The sequence below is a fragment of the Saimiri boliviensis genome, chromosome 1 (assembly GCF_048565385.1).
Source record: "Saimiri boliviensis isolate mSaiBol1 chromosome 1, mSaiBol1.pri, whole genome shotgun sequence".
Classification (NCBI taxonomy): domain Eukaryota; kingdom Metazoa; phylum Chordata; class Mammalia; order Primates; family Cebidae; genus Saimiri; species Saimiri boliviensis.
The window spans coordinates 200,443,108-200,457,959 of NC_133449.1; the positions used below are offsets into that span (position 1 = coordinate 200,443,108).

Consider the following 14,852-nt stretch of genomic DNA (forward strand, 5'->3'; position numbering starts at 1 on the left):
CTTAAAAATGCTGGTCCTTCTGACTAATGATTTAAATCAGTACTAAGAAATTCATTTTTATGAGTCTAAACCATTCTACAAATCAAAGACAAAAAGACACTACACCAACTCATGTAAACAGATATTAAAAGACAGTCTTGTCAAAAATAAATAGATTATTTAACAGGGAATGTATTCCTTTTAATAGAAAGATGCTGATTTTGTTGTTTCCTACGCATATATATATACACAAAAACACACATACACAAACAAAGATATTGCAAGTCATTTTGATCCAACATAACAATAGCATAGGTTTGAATTCCATCTCTACCACTTCTCTGACATGTGTTTTGAGCATATTACATAACTTCTTTGTCTACCCATGTTACAGTGAATAGGGCTCTAAGTAAAAAGCTTACAATCATGACTGGCAAATAATGGTATAAGCTTTAGCTATCATTTCTTCACTTCAAAGACAAAATTTCAACTGGAACATTTACAACAATACTAATTAGGCAAATAAATATAAATGATTGTAATCTAATTGTGCTGCAATACATTTTTACAGCAAAATAGATTATTATTTCTAAATCCTTATGCTTATATTAAAGATAAGCAATTTTCAGCTATTCCCTACTCTTATCTTGGCTGCACTAAAATACAGTGTGGATTCTTCCCACTTTACAAATTTTATGAATTACAGTATTTAGACTTTTTTTGACTTGTTTAAAACAACACAGCGGCCGGGTGCGGTGGTTCACGCCTGTAATCCCAGCACTTTGGGAGGCCGAGGCGGGCAGATCACCTAAGTTCAGGAGTTCGAGATCTCAAGTTAATCTATCTGTGCCTCAATTTCCTCATCTACAACGGGAGTAATCACAGGACCTACCAGAGAGTGTTCAGATAACTAAATAAGTTATCTGAACATTTTACTTAGATTATAAATATCCTTCTGAACTTCAAAGTTTATAAATCTATGGCATACTACAGATTTAAGATTAACAACAGAGTATACGCTTTGAAAATATTCCAATTAATTTTTGATATGAGCCAAAATAAAAATACTTCCTTCCCGGCAATGTCCCAGAGCAAAGTTTAGGTAAATAGCCTAGTAGGCTTTCTCAAAAACCTAATTCAATCTCTGAGAGTAGGAAAATAACTCAGTACCTGTGCTAGAGAATTTTTTAAAGCAACTATTTAAAGTAAATTTCTCTAGAAAGTACCTTGGTAGCTCATAAAAAGTAAATATTTAAGACACCTTAAAAAAATAACCAAGTAAAAATATTCACATGGTTTTTACATTTAAAGGCAACAACTTCAATCTTAAATATAAGAGCTCTATCAGAACAACACATAAGAAAAATTACAAAAATTATTAAATAAATGACCAAATGGCAAAATGACTGTCTTGGCTAGGCCATGTCAATTTTTCAGCCATCTAAACTCAGTTATTTTCTTTTATTGTTTTTTTCATTAAAAGAAGTAAATTTATGCTTTCAGTTCAGACAAACTAACTTTAAGTATCTCCCAAGAAACGGATATAACTGGATAAACTATAGAAAGAAAAGGCTTTGAAGACATTAAAGAACTAAAGCAGCGAGAACTTAAGGGACAAAAATTTTGGAGAGAAAAGAAAATGCACTAAGGTGGCCCCTATTACTCTATCAAATTTTCACCTTGGGGTACTGGTCCAATCATTTGCACAAGACATAAGACCTAATAGAAAGCAATGTCCTAGAAGAAGAAAATAATAAAATTTAGTATCTGGTCATGAAAAAACACTCTGTAAATGAGGAATATGAGGAAAATTCTATAATCTCATAAAGGGAATCTAAAAAATTCTACAGCAAACATTATGACCGATGATGAAACACTTAATGTTTTCTTGCCTAGAAAATTATGTCTGCTCTCACCACTTCTACACGTTATATGAGAGGACACAGCCATTGCACATGGTAAGAAAGTATATTGAAAGAGTTAAAGCTTTGGAAAGAAAGACTTAAATATGCCATTATTCATACACAGGAAATCCATAAGGAATCTACAAATAACTAAAAATAATAAATAAATATAACAAGGTTACTAGATAAAAGGCTAAAATACAGAAGTTATACATACATAGGAAATCCATAGAGAATCCACAAATAACTCAAAATAATAAACAAATTTAACAAAGTTAGTGAATAAAAGGCTAAAATGCAAAAGTCAATTGCATCAATACACAAAATACACCATGCTCATCGATTAGATGGCCCAATAATTGTAAAGTAGTTAACTGTGCTCAAATCAAACCACAGATTCAATGCAATCCCAATCAAAATCCCCCTCAATTTTTTTTTGGTAGAAATTTAAAGATGACCTAAACCTATCTACATAGAACTACAAAGGTTACTAACAGTAACCAATGTAATCTTGAGAAGGAGAACAAAACTGGAAGACTTTTACTATTGGATATTAAAACCTATTATAAAACTACAGTATTAATAAGACAGTGTGAGGTAAGTCAAATAGATGAATAAAAGTGAATAGAGAGTATAGATACAGATCTACACACAAATACAGTCTCACTCATGATTAATGACAAAGATGACACCAAGGTGCTGTGGAAGAAAGTATGATCTTTTCAATAAATAGTGCTGGATATCTATATAAGCCAAAACACATCTTGATTCCTACCATCACACAATTCACAGCAATCCATTTCAGATAGATTATAGACCTTTACTGTCTTGAAGGCAAGACAGCCAAGCTTCTAGAGGACAGCTTCATAAGAAATATAGTTTCACAACCACATGATAAACAAGAATTTCTTAAACAGAAACAAGTTCTAAACATAAAAAAATTGTTATATTTAATTCTTTAAAATTAAGAATTTCTGTTCATCAAAAGACAACATGAGAAAGTGAAAATGCAGGCTACATAGCAGGAGACAACATTTGCATAACTTTTATCTGGAAAAATATAAAATTCAATATGTACCAAAGACCTATAAACAGTAAGAAAAAGACAGACAATCCCATTTAATTAAAAAATCATCAAAATACTTAAATAGGTACTTCACAAAAGAGGATACCCAAATGGCAATAAATGTATGAAAAGAGGCTCAACCTCATTAACCACGGAAGAAATACAAGATAAAACCATCCCATCTATCAAAAGGATAAAAATGGAAACAAAAATCCTGACAATACAAACTGAGAAAGGGTGTGGAACTGAAACTGTCATACAACACAACAAATGATGCATCTATTTTTGGAATAGTTTGGCAATATATACTAAAGCTGAACATGTGCATTCTCAATGCGCCAAAAACTTTCATCTCATTTTATAACAATGTAAACTCATATACAAGTAACCAAAATATGTGCAAAATATTCAAAGCAGCCTTATTTGTAATAGAAACTGGTAACGATCCCAAATACCCAATAACAATACAATAAATAAACTGTGGTGTATTCATCAATAAATGAATACTAGAGATATTATACAGCACTAAAAAGGAATGAACTACTGCTACATGCAACAGGATGAATGAATCTTGCAAACATAACGTGTAATGAAAAAGCCAGACACAAAGTACATGCGTCTAGTTCCCATCATATAAAATTCAAGAACAGGCAACACTAATAATGGTGACAGACACGAAAGTAGTGGTTACTTTTGTAGCAGCTGGTGATGACTGGAAGGAGATAGGAGAGATAATAGAAGTTCAAAGCCTTAATCTGGATGGTACTAACATGGAGACTTTTAAACTTGTAAAAGTCTATGTACACTTACAGTTTGTCCACTTCTTCTATGTATGTGGCACTTCAATTTTTAAAATTACTTTTAAAAAACTATTCTAATAGGCAAACAAAGGAGGAAATAGGTGAAATATTAAAATCAGGATCTAATTTTTCTGTCAGACAGGAAATGAGGTGCTTCTATGATAATACCCCTCCTCTGAACATATATTCATGTATGAGCATCATCTCTGAGGAAAACACAAGCATTAATTTAAACATACCCCTAGGCTCCAAGTTCATAATCTAATAAAAATTCAGCTGCAATGATCCTGAATAAAGCTGATACTTTATTAGGTTTATTTATCTATGTGATATTACTTAGGTTTATTTTATAAATTTGAATTCTTACTATATAAACTACAGATCCCCATTAACTTTCAAATTTCCTATATAGTAACATTGTTTCCTTTCTATAGTATTTTCACAGATCTTCCACTTTTACAGGTCAATATGTGGAATAATAAACATGCTGAATAATTAATTTTCTTATGTAGAGTCTCTAAGACACATTTAAAACAAAAAGAGACTTTAGACTATTTTCCCAATACAAAGAAAGGACAAAATTTGAGGTGGTAGACATCCTAAATACCCTGATTTGATCATTATACATTCTTTACATGTATGAAAATTCATATGTGTCCCATAAATATATATAATTATGTATCAATAAATCAATTTTGTAATTTAAAAAGACTTACTGATCAAATGCAATATATGATTCTTATTTGAATTTTGACTCAAACAAATCATGTGTTTAAAGAATTGTTTTTTATAAGATCAGAAAAATTTGAATCTGCCCAGACATATATTATGAAATTATTAATTTTTTTAGATGTGATAATGGTATTATGGTTATATTTTTAAAAAGAATCTTTATAATTTAGAGATACACATGGAAATATTTATAGATGAAACTACACAAAATCCTGTGGAGAACAGTGAGACAGCAGTGGGGAACAGCCGAAACAAGAGTGGTCTTGAGCTGAAGAATGTTGTAGCTGAGCCATGGATATGGAGAGAAGGGGGACAATTTTTGCTATTTTCAGAACTTTACAGTACATTTGAAATTTTCACAAGAAAAAAAAAGAGTAAGAAAGAACCACAGGCTAATTATTAATTTTAGAAGTCTTCTCACTTAAAAAAAAAAAATGCTAGTATATTTATTCCCTGGACGTAGGACATTTGTTTGCAAAATTCATGACATGTTCATCTGCAGCTGCCAGTCATGCTACTAAATTACATGGATGCAACTGGCAGAGAGAAACAATAGACTTTCAATGTTGGTAAACAAAAACAAAAACAAACAAACAAAAAACCGGGTCTTCCCTGAAGGCTAAATATCACAACTTAGTAGGTACATACTCTCAATCACATAAAAGTAAATTCCTCTTTAATCCCACAAAGAGTGGTAGGAAAGGTACAACTTGAGATATGAAACTATAGCATATAATAATTTTCTTCCTAATGGATTATACTTTTACATAAGAATTAAAGCACTGTAGTACAGGACAAAGAAACTAGGGATTTCTGTTACAGTCTAATTTAATAATAAAGGCTCAACTTCAAATATGGAATCATAAGTATCTTCTCTTACCTTAACTTTAAACTTGGACTGAGAATTCATATAATCAAAAAGCTGCTGATAATTCTTAAATTGTAAATCCCATTCTGTGTATTCACAGTAGCGGAAATCATCTCCTAGTGGAGCCAGGAGAACTTTGGTACGAAAAAGCTTTGACTTCTTTCGGTACTGATCTAGTAGCATCCGAGCCCTACAAAAGAAAACAGAAAGTATGAATTTGATTAGGAAAAGGTGAATGTGGCAACGGACTAAAAAGGAAATAACTAAATTCAAAAGTATAATAAAAGAAAGTATTGTATATTTTATCTATCTGCAAGATTAGTATAATGTAAAGACAGACTTTATCATACTAATTTTCATTATCCTTTAAAAATATACATAAGTTCTTATCAGGAGGAAAAACTCATAAGTTTCCAATGGATTATCTTTGGAGAAATATGGTCACATAACAACTTGGCATATAATTACTGGGTCACCAATGACTTCTTAAAGCCCAGCCACAGAGATTGAATACCAGCTAGCACATGTGTTAAAATAATTTAGTCTAGTAAGACAGTAAGGATTTCCCACATATACAGACTTTGAAGTTTGCTTTGTCTTAATATTCCTTTCTCCAATCTAAAATTATCTGATTAAACACAGAAAAAAAGTATACTTTGAACAAAACCAAAAGGGAATAAATGTTAATCCATAACATTTTATAGAGCCGTATTTCCTCTTCTAAAGAAAAAAATTCAGCACACTTAACACCTGCCATCAATAATCTCAGTATTTGTCACAGTGTCCTTTTCAATACTGTTCATCAGGTAAGGATTAGGAGTTGAATTAACTATTTTGGTTTCTACCTCTCTGAGTTCTAAACAATAGCTTGACAGAATAGCTTTTATGTTTCATAACCTATGATAGTATTCTGCAGAATATCCTTGGGAAATCATTGAATTAAGGCATCATTTAAGAAAGTCTGAGAATACAAACTAAGAGAAAGGACTTGTGAAAATCAAATTATACAAGCCGATGAACCCAGAGCAGTTCAGAATGTTTACAAAGACAAAGCTTAAGAAATTAGTGATTAAATGACAAGATTTTTTTAAATTAGTATTTTAATTTTTACTTCAAGAATAATCCAAAAGTAAATTAACATTCACAATATAAAAACTTATGAAAGAATATCAATGATGGAAAGATACATTTTATAAATATTATAAACATTTAATTAAATTTAAATCTCATATGGTTCTTTTGACATTTATAATATCTGAAATTGCTTTGCAAATATAAAATTTTAACAATAACATAATACCTTGGTGAGTAAAATATAACCATAGTGTCTTTACATAACGTATAATGCTCTTAGTTTTCTAAGATTAGCATTCAGCACATTACGTTATCTTTACTTGTATTTACTAACATTTTACATTTACCAAAACACTTTTAGGTTACTTACTATAATAAGCACATAAACAATGAGATTAACCACATAGAAAGAAGACTACCAAAAAAAATGAGTAAAAATATCCACTACATAAATCATAGATACAAGATATAATTGAGCTCCAACTAGATTTCCTAGGCATCCAGCATGAAAAAGGGTTTACTATTAGATATACACTATCTTGTATATATATGTGTAAAGCATATATAGAGAAGAGAAATCACATACATTAATGGCATGCTTTTACACTTCACATCTATCCTAAGTCTCAAGCCTGTCCAGAAAGTGTCAACACTGGGAAAGCCAAGTAACCAGCCTATAATGAAGAACTCACTCACTAAATATAAAGTGAACCACTGACCCAACATCACATTTGAAGACATACAGATATAATTTGATCCTGATTTATTTTACCATGTAACAAATGTCAACTTAACTGTAACCAAGAAAAAGAAAATCCCTGAAACATCAAATCACCTGACAGTCAATGGAAAAAGCCAACTTAAAGTATACAGCACTTAACCAAAAATGAACTTGACAAAGAATGGTATTTCTTTACTTGCAAAGTAGAAGGACCTTCTGAGCTGGACTTACCAAAAGATGCCATCCTTGCCTTATGGTTACATTTCAATTTCTTTGGAATATTAAAAAGTAGAACAGGGCTGGGCATGGTGGCTTATACCTGCAATCCCAGCACTTTGAGAGTGCAAGGCAGGAGGATCATTTGACTCCAGGAGTTCAAAACCTGGGCAACATAGGGAGACCTTGTCTCTACAGAATGTTTTTAAAAAATTAGTTGAGCATGATGGCTCGTGCTCCCAGCTACTCAGGGGGCTAAGGTGGGAGAACTGCGTGAGCCTGTGCAATGGAGGTTGCAGTGAGCTGTGGTGCCATTGTACCTCAGCCTGGGTGACGGAAAGAGAACCTGTCTCAAAAAAAAGTAGGGAGCTTGGAAGGTGCCAGTGAGCTGGAATGTCTGTGTTTGATGTCAATTCATGAGCAGGTCAAAAAGAAGGTGATATATGGATCTGAAGTAACCAGTAGAGTTAACATTTCAAGACTTGTTGAGAAGTTTAAAAAGAAAAAAATCTCTAAATAATATATAGACTCATTCAACAGTATGCCTCCACATGCCTGGAAATCCCTTTCAAAATCACTGGAACTAACTGAGCACAAGGTATCATCCTGAGGGGCAATTGTTGAAAGGTTAGATGACATAGCAAAAGGATTATACAAAAAGCCTTCTTTTCCTAGATAATATGCCTCAGGCAGTCTCAGCAGCATCCCAAGAAAGAGAGAACAAAGAGCTCACAGTACCTAGGAAGGCACTGGGACTCCCCAACTGAAACATCTGGTTAACTTTTAAGAACTTCCCCAACCATGTTCACCTGAGCAGAGAGTAGTATAAATACCTGTAAATATAAACAGCTATTTGCCCAACTAGACAGGCCCCCACTCATCCCTTCCTTTTTACTACACCTTCCACCACACAACATACTGGCTTATTCTCTTACGCCTACTTAGCCCAACCCTAGCTACAAAGCAGGTTGTTCATAATTTCTCACTGGTTTTCATGTTTGTAGGAACCAAGAAAATGAAACCAAGTCAATCCCTAACCTTGGGCAGTTTTTCTAAACAACTATTAAAGTCAGATTTTGATAGAAGGCCTCCATGGCTTTAAGAAGGCTGCCACGCTAAAACACCTTCATGTCTGCCACAGTGAGAGGCTTACACTGAAATATGTTTGTGATTCTAAGGGCTCCCTGAAGGTAAAAAGATCTCATTTCACCTTCTCCCTCACACACATTATTTTAAGTAACTTTCTTTTTAAAATAAACTGATTTAATAGTGAAAAACATTATTTATTTAATTTATCTAGTGGGCTATATTATTTTCCTAGCAGAGTTTAGTGTTTTCATATTATACCACAATGTTTTATTTTAATGCACTACTAATTTTTAAGAGAAGAAATTAAACTTTAAAAGTACCAATATTAGAAACTACACATAAGTTGGTTTAATGAGATGCTTCCATCATTAGCACAATTTTCTTCTAAGGAAATGATTCATTCCTTTGATTTTTATTTAAATGTATTTAAGTATAAATATTCCTAATTAAAGTTTACTGTAAGTCAAAAACATCAGAATGATGCAAAGATGTGTATTCACCAGAGCTTGGAAGCATTCACTATTATTGAAATTGTTATTAAGAGAACAGATAATTAAACTCTTTATGTGTTCCATTTCAATAAATGTGTTTTTGCAGTTGCTTTTCTTACCAATTTGTACAATAGGGACCAAAAGTTTTATTATCAACAAAAGGATATGCAATCAATCAAACACAGTAGAAGGCTTTTATAATAAGGGCAAAGGAAATGGTAGTAATAGTGTATTATAGGTTATCCATTATATATTGATCTTGTATTGTTCACTTTCCATTAAACTACAACACATAACAGGCATAGTCAAGGCGCTGGCATTTTTAAGTTGCTTTAGATCTGGTTTGAATGAATACCTCAAAGAAAGATAATGCTGGCTACTGAAGCCCATTTTTTCAACCCTTCAGGAACTAGAAGCTGAATGGCTACTTTATGCAAGATGCTGTCTTATAAAATATGCATTTTCATACCTGCTTTGGACATTTCCAGGATGTATTGTTTCTGGGGGGACTCCCCAGGGACAACCAAATCTGCCTCCAGGAAGCCGTTTAAAATCAAACTGGCAGCATATTTTAGGATCAGGTCCACAAGTGTGAGGGATGTCATAGCTGTAGAAGGGCATCATGTGGCATAAAATATCTGTGACAGATCCCATATCTAAAATAAAGAGCCAACACACAAACCTGCATTTATAAAATTTGTTTTCCCAAAAAATATTCAAAATGCCATTACTTTACACAAAGTAATGCTGATTTAGCTCTATTCTAAATCAGCAGCCCCTTTACCTTCAGTAGGCATACCCCAGTGACATTTACTGGCCACCTGTCTGAAGGAAGATACTCACACATCTCAGTCTCTATCTACCTCTTCTATCTAAGCATAGCAGAGACAGAAAAGCCCCACCATGAACCAGCGCCAGCTGACCTGGAGGGATACAAACTGAGCAGCAGTAAAAGTTACAACTGGCTCATCCAAAACCATGTCCATCCCTGGCTGCCAGTTCCTGCTGTATCTGTTCCCACTTCAGGTAACAGGATTCACTGAGAGAGACCATGATATTAGCTGCAGAGGCTGGGTGAGAAGAAGAAGAGAGTAAAAAAGGGAACTGGAAGAACAAAGGAAGAAGTGTGGGGCATAGATTTACAAAAGCATTGGAGAAATTCCTTCTTGGAGAGAATTTCCTCTTGTGGTGAGCAGAAGATGTGCAACCCAGGAGAGTCTACAGTCTCACCCCATGTTTACCAAGAAAGAGTCAGTCAATGGGACTTTTCACCAAGAAAGGAGCACAGGAAAGGAAAAGGTAATTTTCATAAAGCAAAACAAAAATAAAAACAAAACAAACAAATAAGATATGGAAAATGAGCACTGATTCCTGATGTAGAATTATTTTTAGTGAAAACCACAATGCTCTCACATGTTGATACCACTGGCCTGGAGAGGTCAGAAGCCTACCAACAAGTAAGACTGGAGGACTTAACTAGTTAAAAGTTATCTTTGTGAATATGATCCTGCGCTTTCAAATAACCCCCCATCCTTTATGTATGGATTTCCAATTTTCATCAATGAGTATGTATTGCTTTTATAACAGAAAAACAAAAAAATTTTACATCTTTAAGAAGTGAAAATAACTGCTTCATTAAGAACTGGAACACATGAACAAGCTCAACTTAATTCAAAAACATTTTTTAAAAAGCAAGATTGTTCAAATTTATTAAGTCCTAAAATCTTCCAGTTTTATCCATTTAGTTAAAATAATTACCTGTTGTCTTCCAAATTTAAAACTATTAAAATCTATGTATTTCAGTGCTGTCAGTTATTTCACTGAATCACATTCACAACTGTGACACTGTAGATGCCAGTCACTGATGCTTACTATGAGCATAGAGGCATCACAAAAGGTTGTCACAAGTCCTAAAACTCTTCTCTCGTATGGATAAGGGCATACTACACACCCTACTAACTCTCCTTATGCTCTACTCCTTTGCAGCAAATTTATATACTTAATTTTATCTGCTACATATGGCCGTATCTGTATTTTATCAAATTAGACTGGAATTTCCCTATAAGCAAGGATTACTTCTTCCTAGCAAAATATTTAAATACACAAAATACTCAATAATTTCTTACTAACTGATATTTATGGGCAACTGTTTACGTAGGGCTTCTTCAAATTAACAGTTGTTTTTCAAATTAATGTGCTCCTTAACATTTGATCAAACTACACAGAATGCAGTCCCCTACAAGTTCTTGTTCTCCCTACAGGTTTAATTTTCTAGAATTAAAAACCTGTATAGCTCATTGCTTTCCTTACTGAAAAAAACAGCAGTACATATAAGAAAGTTACTGTCTAGATTTACAAATGATTTTTCTGAAACACATAAGGGGTCTACATTACACAGGAAAACAAGATAATGTAATGCAGTAATTTCCCAGCACTGTTTTATAAACAAAATAATTCTTTCAGATGAAGTCAAGAACACAGTGACAAAGGTTAGGAGCCTGGGCTTCAGGAACTACACAGAACTAGATTCAATCTCTGCTCTCTATCTACGACCTGTATGACGTTTGGCAAATGGCTTCACGTATCTAAGCCTCCATTTCTTTACCATAAAAAATGAATTATATTAAAAAGGTTAAATGGGAAAGGATATAAAACAGAGGTAGCATAATACATGGCCCATAAGAAGGGCTAGATAAATAAATAGAAAATAAGGTGGTCTGAATTAGATGGGGGTTGAGAAAGGCAAAGGCCTCCCAAGAGGCCTAGACCTTGTCTCCTCTCTTCTAATAAAGAGCTGCAGAAGTATGTCCTTAGAATGCCTAGGTGCCCGCAGAACACAATGTGAAAACAGGTGATATTGTAATATTAGGGCTGTTTTAGGAGGACAGGATTAAGGCTTTCAAAGGCAATTCTTACAAAATGTAGAGACGAGAGAGAAAGAAGGAACAGTGGCTGAATATAAGATGTATGACTGGATATCAGTTCTAATGCATGTTCAACTTTGTGATACAACATGTGCTTTCTAAAACAGAAGCAAGTGAAAGCATTATTGGTAAAATACTAACTCCTTATATTTATCTACTTTCTTCAGTCATAAAAATATTCTCCTATGCTCTATAAATATTGGGATTATGAAAAGAATCTTGACACAAGTACATGGAAAAAATAATTACGAGAGTGAGTATCTTTAGGTAACCTGATTTTTCAAGACTGACAGTGAACAAAACCCACAGTGGCATGAGTTCATAACCCTTGTGAAATAGTGTCTAGGTCAAGTGGGATCAACTTTCATCAAACCTTACATACCCCAATTCTGTCTCCAAAAAAACTCCAGTGTTTTATGCAGTGCAAAGTGTTTTTTAACTGCATAATGAACTCTCTGGATAAGCATGTGAGAAAGTCCAGCACGGTTTAGAAGATAAGCCATTGTTGGTGAATGTCCAAACGGATCAATAGCCCAACCAGATCTGGGTTTCACTCCTGTGGATAAAAATGATGTGTTATTTTTTAAATTAATAAATGAAATAAAAATAAGTCACAACACATTGAGACTCATCGAAGTTGTACAGTCTCCTAGAGATATCAGATCAAGGACCTACCCAGCATTATCTTCTGCAAAGTAATCCCAGCAAGATGTCATGAAGGGTGGATTCTGCCACTGCCTATCCATCCAGGCAGGGAATACTCACGAAATTAATCAGTTACAGTTTGAATAAACACTTCCATCTTTTAGCCATTACCATCTTTTACCTATTATAAAGCCACAGTCATTAACTACAGGTAAAAAACAAACAGGACCAGAAGGACCCTTCCTGCAAAGATCTCACAGTCCTGTGATCTGTGAAGCGGGATAACCCTGGAGCTCACCGCTACATGATAAAGAAAAGTAACATAACTCATTTCAACTTATATTTCCCAACCCCAACATTATGGGTTTTTTAAGTCTGTCTTTTATATCTTACAAAAACCCCAAATCCTCTTATGATACAGTGTCAGAACTGACCAAAATAACTACACCATATTTCACTAAATCTTAAGATATTATGATGCTGGTGCTTTCACTCTATGTAGAAAGGAGCCAGTGATTTCTCATAGCGGGTTCACACCAATAATGAGACTACTGACTAAAGATATATCTCAATTTCACAGAGGACAAAATGTTAAAAAATATATAGAAATAAAAATAAAGGTACAGGTTAGAATTAATAAGAGTATTCATCTAGCATTACAAAAATCTGATGTTTTAATTATTTGGGATTCTCAAAGTGTCTACTTACAACTTATAAACTGATATAAGTAATATTGTTGTTTGCTTTTTTTTTTTTCATTCAAACACCTTTTAAGTACCTTACCTAAGGTGATGAAACCCAGGGTTACAAAAATGAGTTAATCTAGATCTTGACTCTAGTTACAGAGGCAGTCACTGAAATAACTATAACACAAAGTCGCACATAAGACAGCTAACAGAACCCTGTAAACAATACTAGAGAAGAATACAGAGATTGGAAGCCAGTAAAGGACAATAAGGAAAAGTCCGAAACTAAAGAGGGCAAGAGTATATAGCCAAAACTCAAAAAGAGCATATGTCAAAACTAAAAGAATTGACCACATCAGATTTGTGCATTTCACATATATAATTTACATCCAAAAATTATAAAGAAATATTGAACTCTATTTAGTAATTTTGGTTTTTGTGGTAGCATGGGTTTAACAATTCTGAAGCTAACTTTCATGCATTCTAAGACTGAACAAATAAGAACAAAGGAGCCAGGATTTTCACTCTAAGACAAGTAACTACAAATGTGGAAATGTGATGTGGAAGACTGGAATATAACCTATGACACTGAGGGACTCAGTAACTTCTCTTCCTAGGTTCACAAGGGGCGTGGTTCTAAAGGCAAGAATTTCCCAGTGCCATGCCTCCATCCACCACCCCATCTGGAAACCCAGAGTTCTTTGCCTAACATTCCCATCCACGGGCTGTGTAAAAAGCCCAGGTGAGCTTCCTTTGCTTAGAAAACCCACCAAAAGCTCCAAGGAAGGAGGCTTTGATTAAGAGCCAGGCAACCAATCTAGTATCAGAGTCAAAGATCAATCACTCCAGAGAAGTTTGGAAAAGTTCCTCTCACTGAATAAGAACTTGAATAGGGCGGGAGTAACTCTGCGGTTAAAATCTCCCACACTCCCTTAACTGTATGGACTCCATCTCTGGATCCTCTCCCAGGACACCATGGGAGCGCTCTCTCTCTCTCTTTCTCTCTCATTCTTTCTCTCTCTCTCTCTCTCTCTCTCTCTCTCTCTCTCTCTCTCTCTCTGCCTAATAAATTGCTTTATACAAAACTCTCTGGGTCCAATACTTACTTGAATGAGCTCACCATGCCACCAGGGCCCTCTACCCATTCTTGGGTGAGGCCCAAGGACCTGGGAAAACACATCTGACTGGGGAACATGAGCATCTTTGGGACAACCCTGCAGCCCTGCTCCTGTTACCCAGTTATAACACTGCATTACAACAGGAGATATCAGTGCTAACTTATGGTTTTTAATATAGAAATATAAAAATATAGATATAGGTATCTGTATGTGTACTCACAAACATACATACACTAATTTTCCAACTCAAAAGTTATAATGGTCAAATTTTCATAATAAAGTTAAAAACACACATTAATAGTCAAAGATTAAACAACTAAAAATGCATCCCATAATCAAATGTAAAAATAGTCTCCAAATTAAAATGTTCTAAATTCTTTAGAAAACAAAACCAAGAGCACTAATTGATAAGATGCAGCCAAAGCTACAATACAAAGAAATGTCATATTCTCAGATACGTTCATTCTCTTTAAAAAAAAGTAACTGGGCCAGAGGAAAATCTCCCTGAACCTGGCTTTTCTCAGCCTTATGGAACATGT

The 14,852-nt window shown here is 34.1% G+C and overlaps 1 protein-coding gene across 1 annotated transcript in view; it reads right to left on the reverse strand.

The window, feature by feature from the left end:
- Nucleotides 1–14,852, reverse strand: part of MAN2A1 (mannosidase alpha class 2A member 1) — a 174,776-nt gene that overhangs the window by 89,794 nt on the left and 70,130 nt on the right. Inside the window, exons 6-8 of the mRNA XM_003920707.4 lie at nt 12,247–12,420; nt 9,410–9,596; nt 5,362–5,539 (exon numbers count right to left, since the gene is read on the reverse strand). Of these exons, the coding sequence (XP_003920756.1) occupies nt 5,362–5,539; nt 9,410–9,596; nt 12,247–12,420 (539 nt within the window). The remainder of the gene's footprint in view (nt 1–5,361; nt 5,540–9,409; nt 9,597–12,246; nt 12,421–14,852) is intronic.